The sequence below is a fragment of the Agrilus planipennis genome, unplaced genomic scaffold (genome assembly GCF_000699045.2).
Source record: "Agrilus planipennis isolate EAB-ADULT unplaced genomic scaffold, Apla_2.0 scaffold67, whole genome shotgun sequence".
In the NCBI taxonomy this organism is placed as follows: domain Eukaryota; kingdom Metazoa; phylum Arthropoda; class Insecta; order Coleoptera; family Buprestidae; genus Agrilus; species Agrilus planipennis.
Window position 1 is genome coordinate 327,583 of NW_020438908.1, and position 7,635 is coordinate 335,217.

At 33.6% G+C, this 7,635-nt stretch overlaps 2 protein-coding genes across 2 annotated transcripts in view; one reads left to right on the top strand and one right to left on the bottom strand.

The window, feature by feature from the left end:
* Positions 1 to 588: 588 nt before the first annotated feature.
* LOC112904132 (putative serine protease K12H4.7) overlaps positions 589 to 7,635 on the bottom strand; it is a gene marked incomplete at its 5' end in the record, with an annotated part of 17,457 nt that continues 10,410 nt past the window's right edge. The window contains 5 exons of the mRNA XM_025973438.1: positions 589 to 1,041; positions 1,152 to 1,269; positions 4,416 to 4,675; positions 5,780 to 5,915; positions 6,224 to 6,347. Coding sequence (XP_025829223.1) covers positions 726 to 1,041; positions 1,152 to 1,269; positions 4,416 to 4,675; positions 5,780 to 5,915; positions 6,224 to 6,347 — 954 coding nt within the window. The remainder of the gene's footprint in view (positions 1,042 to 1,151; positions 1,270 to 4,415; positions 4,676 to 5,779; positions 5,916 to 6,223; positions 6,348 to 7,635) is intronic.
* On the top strand, positions 1,528 to 2,197 carry LOC112904128. Its single transcript, XM_025973430.1, has 2 exons — positions 1,528 to 1,917; positions 1,985 to 2,197. The coding sequence occupies exons 1-2, from the start codon at positions 1,592 to 1,594 to the stop codon at positions 2,076 to 2,078; spliced, it is 420 nt and encodes a 139-aa protein (XP_025829215.1). The 5' UTR covers positions 1,528 to 1,591; the 3' UTR covers positions 2,079 to 2,197.

The window sequence follows — 7,635 nt, forward strand, 5'->3', positions numbered from 1 at the left end:
GGATATGAGATCCTTCCTCTCTAACAGAAACATTCATGTGCTCTGCCTTATCCCCCAGCAAATTCGTCACGGGCGGTGTCTCCCAAGGACCCAAGCTGTCACTCCTTCCGTTCAATCTGGTCTGCGCAGACGTGCCATCCCTCGATCTTTACTGCTCTTTATGCAGATTACATCGCCTCTTAAACTCCGTCCAAACAATTCTCCAGTATTCCACGAAAATTAACACTCCCAAATTGGTACCGGAAATGGAAACTCTCTATTAACGGCGTCAAGTCTGAAGCATTATTCTTCTTCCGTAGGACCTGGAAACCTCCCCCTCTTACAGTTAACAACCATAACCAGAATTTGTTTGCTAGAAGTTCGTTGGACAACTGTAACCTCTCAGCACGAAAACAAAGAGTCCTCAAAGATCGAAGCTACGAGAAAGTAGTCAAGACGTATGGCTTGATTGATCGAATCATTTGATTACACCTAAAGCTAGTTAAAGATTTAGAATTACACATAGTTCTTTGGTAAAATAAAGACTTCCATTTATGTATTTTTAAACTCTTTTAAGTTAATAATTAAAAAGGATTCTAAGCTGTGAAAAGTAACTTTATTTCTTTGGAATTGAATTATTTGGCTTTGATCATTATTATTATTGACATTGTAAAGATCTCCAATAATTGGTGGCGTTGTAGATATTGCATTTATTGTAATCGTTATTGGATTTATTGTTGTAGTCGTTATTTGAAGTGTTTTGCATTTAACTTAATCTCTTCTATTTCAGATATCCATGTACTTATTGTGTTCATAATTCTGGTTCTAGCCTGTTTCAACTCTTCGGGATCTGAATCTCTAGTCGTGTACAAATCGGCAGAATGCGAGGTGCCGTTAACAATAATTGTAATTACACTGTCATTTAAATCATTCTGTAACCCCACCGTGCTCCACGGATCTGCTGTACCATGGTATGTAATAAGTCGTGTTACTTTCGGTTTTATGTTACCGTAAAACAAATTTGTTCGTTTAACTCCAGTTTGGACTGTTGAAGAAGTAAATCTAAAAATTATATAAATTAGAATCGAATGCTAAATAAGGTAAAGAGTTTATAAAAGAATGCTAATTGTACAGGGTAACAATTCGCTACAATGAGTGAAGGTTTTACTTACTGTTCTCCTAGGACGTCGCTGCACAGTTGATAAAACAGATCTACTGTAAATGTGTCACCAAAAGCTTGTGTTTGATACCAACCAAATTCAGTACATGTTTGATACAGCCATTGACGCGCTGAAATAAATAGAAAATAAGTAATTTTGCTTTTAACAGTTAGGTATATAAAGAGATGGATATCTGTGGCCCTCCCGACCAACCTTTTAATCCAAATTATATTAAATTTGTTTAGTTTTATAGAGGGTGAAACATAACTACTGGAACATAGAGTAATTGGAGGTTATTCGAACCAAAATATGAAGATTGGATTAATCACGCTTTACTAAAATGTTGTTGTAGAGAAAGATACTAGGTGTTGGTATTCTATTTTCTTTTTTAACCGGTGCACTAAATAGAGAGAATAGAACGCGCAAAAATATATCTAAGTGCTAACTGAAGTATGCAGTCGAAAGAAACGAAAATAGTTTTATTTGTTTTATTTTTTGCTTGTTATATTATGATTAGTGGAGCCTCCTTTTCTATATGCAAGTGTCCTAAGTCGGTACATCCCATTTGTGGATCGGATGGAGTGACGTACGGCAGCATGTGCCTGTTAGAATGCGTATCCCGCGCACCTGGAGGAATTGAGTTCTTAAGAGCAGAACACATAGGATTCTGCAAACTAAATCCCCGTGGCGGAAGGCTAGACAGCATGGAACCAGACTACTATGGAAAAGATAGATTTGATGAAGATTCAAGCAGGGATTTCCAATACATGGACTATGTGTAAATAATTAAAACACCGAGAATAAAAATATCTACAATATTTTGTATTTATATTATTTTTTTTAAGTGAAACTCCTTTGGGTTCGATGGGAGCAAAACCTCAAGTCCATGAAACGAGACCTTTTGCAACGTTTGTCTCGCAACGCTACGATGGGCTATGAAAATAGAATGGCGCGCATGCGCATACCGGTATTACAATCAGCTGTCAGTGACCGGCATCTCATATATTATTGTATACTGTGTATTCAATAAACTGTAGTGCTAAATTAATGTTTTGTTTTTTTTTCCAGTTATATTACAGTAAGTGTATTACACTAAGGGTGTGTTCCGAAATATAACCCAACATACTGGCCAGTGCTGATGACGTCATAAATCGACGCCATATTGTACCTACTGGTGTGCCACCATATTGTACTGGTGATGTGATGTAGTAGTATATCAAACGGGCGTGTGTGCATCAGACTTTGAGTAATTTTTTATTGTAAGAAATTTAAATAACTTTTAGAGCAAAATTATTGTAAACGAGCACAAACACTATTGTCAATATGGCGTCAATTTGACATCAATGCACTGGCCAGTATATCTCGGGACGANGAATATTGGTGGGGAGGTAGCTTACAACCAGGAGACGGACATAAAAAATCCAACCTTCAAAGCGGGGTGGGGGGTAAAAAGGTGTTTTTTGTTTGGGACATACTTTATTTGTGGTTGAATTTACTTGAAACTTCGTATATATATTGTTTGATATTATTATTCAAATGAAACGAGGTTGCAACGTTTCCATGGGGTATATTTTATTTGTACTCGGATTTACTCAAAGATTGCTAATTATTGAAATAAGCAAATACGTGTTTTGGCAATTTTTAAAATTCAACCCTTTAGGATGAAATGTTGTTACTACGTTTGTATTTGAAATCTAAGATGGCGACACACAGTCCTCCATCGAAAAAATTAAGAAAATCATAGAAGTAGTAGGAGGTCACGTAGAAAAGTCTATTTGTTATATTTATTAATAATTATTGTTATTCTTATTAATAATACATCACTTTTAACACCCTGTATCTTTTTCGATGGCAAAGTTTTATTAGGTATGCAATGATTTTCTATTCAGGTTTAGAGGATTGAAATGCTCTGAAATTTTCCTCGAAAACGATTGAAATTACCAAATTGAAACAAGTACAACAATTTTACGTAAGAATGATGTTTATATCATGTTTTATAATTAAATGTTTCGTCAAAAAGTAGTATGAGACAATTTTATCCCCAGGGACTACTCATGTGACGCCTCCTGTAAGAAAATGTAATATAAATTTATATATAATATTTCTTACTTAAAGTTCTATCTCTGTGTCAATTTTGAAAACGATTTAATGAAATATTCTGAAATTATAAAAAATGTAGAAAAATGTAATTTAATAAATGATATAGATGTAATAGGAAAAGTGATACTAATAGATAGGAACAGTGAATTGAAATCTATAAATTTGAAGGTGAGAGTATTGTTATAAGTTTACGTCTTGTTTCAACAGATGCCTTTTTGTGCTACAAATGAAAGCAACAGCCTATAAAGTTTTAAATGTGTGGATCTGTGAATCATTCTGACAATTTACACTCATTTTATTAACGAATATATGGAATTATTTAAAAGTTACATACATTTAATTGTTGAAGGTTAAATATTGTTAAAGATGTATGTTTGAAGCGCGGCGCTGTACGCGTGCGAAACATGGACGGTGGGCGCGACGAAAAAGAAAAGGTTAAAGGCATTCGAAATGTGGTGTTACAGACAAATGATGAGGATAGAGAAAGTTAGAAATGAAGAGGTATTAGAAAGAATAGGAGAAACGCGGATTCTATGGAACTTAATAAGAAATAGACGAAATAGGTTGGTAGAACACCTTCTCAGGCATAAAGTGCTAGTCAGAGACATGTTAGAGACAGAAACAGAGTTACGAGCAGTAGAGGTAGACCTAGATTAGATCAGTGTTCGCAAATAGTTAAGGATATGGGGTGTTCTAGTTTTATGGAATTGCGAAGATTAGCTCAGGATAGGAAAGAAGGTGCGTGTCTAACCAGTCTTAGGACTGACGACCTTATGATAATGATGGATTCTGCATCACCTTATAGATAACATTTGTAAGATTTGATATAAAATATATAGGCGAAATCTATAGTCCACCTGATTATTACTGTTTGTGCTTTTTGGTAAGGTTTTCTACGGTTATTACGATTTCATCTTTTATAATCGTGCAGTTATGTGCTATGGTAGCTTGAACTACAACAACCTTCGTCCATATCATAAAGTACGCCGTTAGGGTTCGATCATTCGACCTTCAGCTTTTGTTATATTGGCTATGAAAATATTGCGAAGATTAACTCAGGATAGAAAAGAAAGGAGGTACGTGTCTAACCAGTCTTAAGACTGACGACCGTATGATGATGATGATGATACATTTGACTAGGGTGGGTCAAGGAAAAAGGAGCAATAACCTACTTACTTCTCATTGTTGATCCTATGACGTTTGTTCCTGAATAATAATCTATGAATAAATCATAAGTCCATATGCAATATTGTAGTGGTACTATATACTGAGCTAACTTTTCTAAATCAGATCCTGTGTTACTCTCCAGACGTTCACAGACATTCACCAAATCACCAGGATCCGCAGTTTGAGCTACATCCGCAAATGGCGATGAAAGACTGGTAAGGAAATAAGATCTATCTGGTTCTACTGGACCTTGTAGAGGCTCGCAGGTACTACAAATACCAGATATAAAACATTATTTACGTTTTTCTCTCTACTATAAAGGGTGTAACAGAAATAAGCGCGGAGCATTGGAGGGTGTAAACTAGAAGATGAGATAAAAACTCAGCTGCAGCTAGTTCGATTGAGAATGTAACCAGTACTGGTTATCGAACGTATAAGATGAACAAATAAATTACTACTGAACATAACATTACAATAAAAATAAAAATAAATAACTACATTTCTTCATTGCTGATAGCAAGCAGCACTATGTAAATTACACCTCAAGATGTTTTGAGAAGACAAAATAAAAAAAAAATACAGGTTACTTAAGCGTTAGTAGGAAATTAATGTCATCTGTTTATTCGTAATTTTATTAAGGCAAATTTCCACATCACAAGGTATTGCTAGGCGCGTTACCCTTTTTTGTGGCTGGTTCGCCAATAGCCTAAATATCTTACTAAAAAAAAATATTTGCTTACTGATTTTTGCTTGTAAAGACTTGCCGCCTACATACCTACTTATCAAGGAGTTATTGATTCTGGGAACGGCACTGCTATACACATATATGTACTACAAAATTTGTTTGAAATATGAACCCCGTGTTAGAAAATGTAAGCTTCAAGGCGTTTACCGAAATTATTTCTGAGTTGCCCAAAAACGTCGAATATTTGACGTATTTCATTTGCAGCGAGCATCCATTGTCATACATATCATTAGTTTTGTGCACTGGGGTCTGATGTATGTGTTGTTTCGTAACAACAAAATAAACAACTATCAGATCTTGAATCACACTTAATCTAAACTAACAAATAACACACAATGCATGAGCAAAAGAATACATTAGAAGTACAACATTGATGCTTCCAATTCTCAATTGATTGAATGCAGCGTTGCTTTCTTGCATTTCTTTACCAGGGCCGGAATTAAATTTACCTGTACATTTAACTTCGTATTTCTCTGTAAGGGTGAAATTTCAGATATACAGTTTTACTTAATTTTCTTGTTTTACATTGCTTTATTACTTTCTGCGCGTATCTATTTCTGTTACACACTCCGTTACTAAATGTGCTTCTTTAATTGTGCGAGTAAACATGAATAAAAGAATAACTCACTTAAATAATTCCGACAAAATGGCAGCACCCTCTTGAGTTTCAAGCATTTCCATTGCTTCAACCATGGCTCTGCGGATTAGTTGCGGACAAGTGGGGGATGCAAGGCGTAGATTTTCTTCCACATTAGCAAAATATTCTAGAGAAAGTTGGCAATTGCATATATTTTCATAAATGAAATTTAATTGAAATAGGTTAGGTTCCTACTTCTATTTAAAATGCAATTAATACAATAACGCAAAATAATAATTTTTGTATTTTCTATTTTAAACTAATTTATCGAAAAATTAATTTTTATTTAAATAAATCTTAATTTACGATACAAGTTTATAGGTCAGACAAAAAATTGTAGAGGATATTTTCATTTTCAATTTTTTGACCAGTTTTTAGGGAACAATTTTAATTATAGGTGTAAGTACTAATATATGTATGTTGCTTTTACATTACCTGGGAAATCAGCTTTGGAATATAAAGGACCACTAGAAGAATAAGCAATGTCTATTTTGTGAGGATATTTTATTCTTGCCCATGCTGCTAAACTTCCTGCATATGATGAACCAGCAACTACCACCTAATAAAAATTATACAAACAATACTCACAAATGTTACTTCTGTCATTTTTAATTCTTTTCATATAGTCACATTAGCTTAAGTTAGCTTAAGTTTTGTTTTTGTATATAGTTTGTGTATTTTTTGATCCAGAATAGACGTCTTTATCTGTACATTTTTGATATTTTACATAACGTTATTCAATTTTTTTGTTTTCTCTGCATCTTTTCTTAAAGTACATCGCAATTCGAGCAATACTTTGGGGTGGATAACAGACATATTAAAAATTTCTTCAGTCTACATAACAGTCGAATACTTAAGTTACTTCCCTATCAGTTATTACGAATACTAAAGCTAATTTTTCTCATAGCCAGAAAAGAAGAATTGTTGGACAAAGCTAACGATAAATAAGAATATTATTTTCTTTTGGTTTATGATTTCAGCAGGATACATATGCCTGTATTAGGTTGCTTCATTGTAGCATTTAAACTAGGAAGCCGATTTTGAATAATTCCAATTTAAATCGATTAGTTATTATGGTCCAGGACTACATTTTATAGGAACAAATCAATTTGATGATTATACATTCGAAAAAGAGGGAGTAACTAATTTTTTCTTTTCTACTATCGTATGAGTGGGATGACAAATAAAAAGAGGAGAAGATTGTGGGTTCGTATGTATGCATATACTAGAATGTATGTAGAACATTCAAACATGACAAGCGGCGGCAGAAAAACAGTTTTACTAAATTCCAGTATTTTTTAATCGTTTACAGTTTCAACTTTTCACTGCCTGACCATTTTAGATTTTTTATGTTCAAAGTCAGATACTGATGCTGAAGAAAAAACGCTGCTCCATTCATTAATGGGGCAAAATTTTCGTACATTGGTAATTTTGTAGTTGCCTATTAACTCCTCTATGATATTTATTGAATAATTGTAGGTAATGATTTTTAATCATAACACAGGCCAACGACGAAAAAATTTTTTTAATAATTTTAACTAATTTCTATGTAATTTGGTGTGCTGATTCCGAAAAAAATAACGAAAAAGTCGTATCACCCTCCATTTTCTCACATTTCAATATTAAATAAAAGTAAATTTTATTAACCAAAATGTATAACAAATATTTTTAACCGTTAAAATATTTTTATGTTGGCAATATTTTCTAGTGTTATAGTGTTGACAATAATATAAAATGTAATCAGGTTGGTAGTTCTGATAAGTTGCGCATTTTTTTGTTTCCTTAGCCTTTAAGAAAAAATTTGACACCCGGCCAGAAGAATATTTTGCATACAACTTTGGTTGACC

What these genes read in the sequence shown, in the direction of transcription:
- LOC112904128 (XM_025973430.1), top strand. Translation starts at nt 1,592, where the DNA reads ATGCAGTCGAAAGAAACGAAAATAGTTTTATTTGTTTTATTTTTTGCT. An exon ending in TTCCAATACATGGACTATGT is followed by an intron (nt 1,918 to 1,984) that starts GTAAATAATTAA and finishes ATTTTTTTTAAG; the next exon opens with TGAAACTCCTTTGGGTTCGA.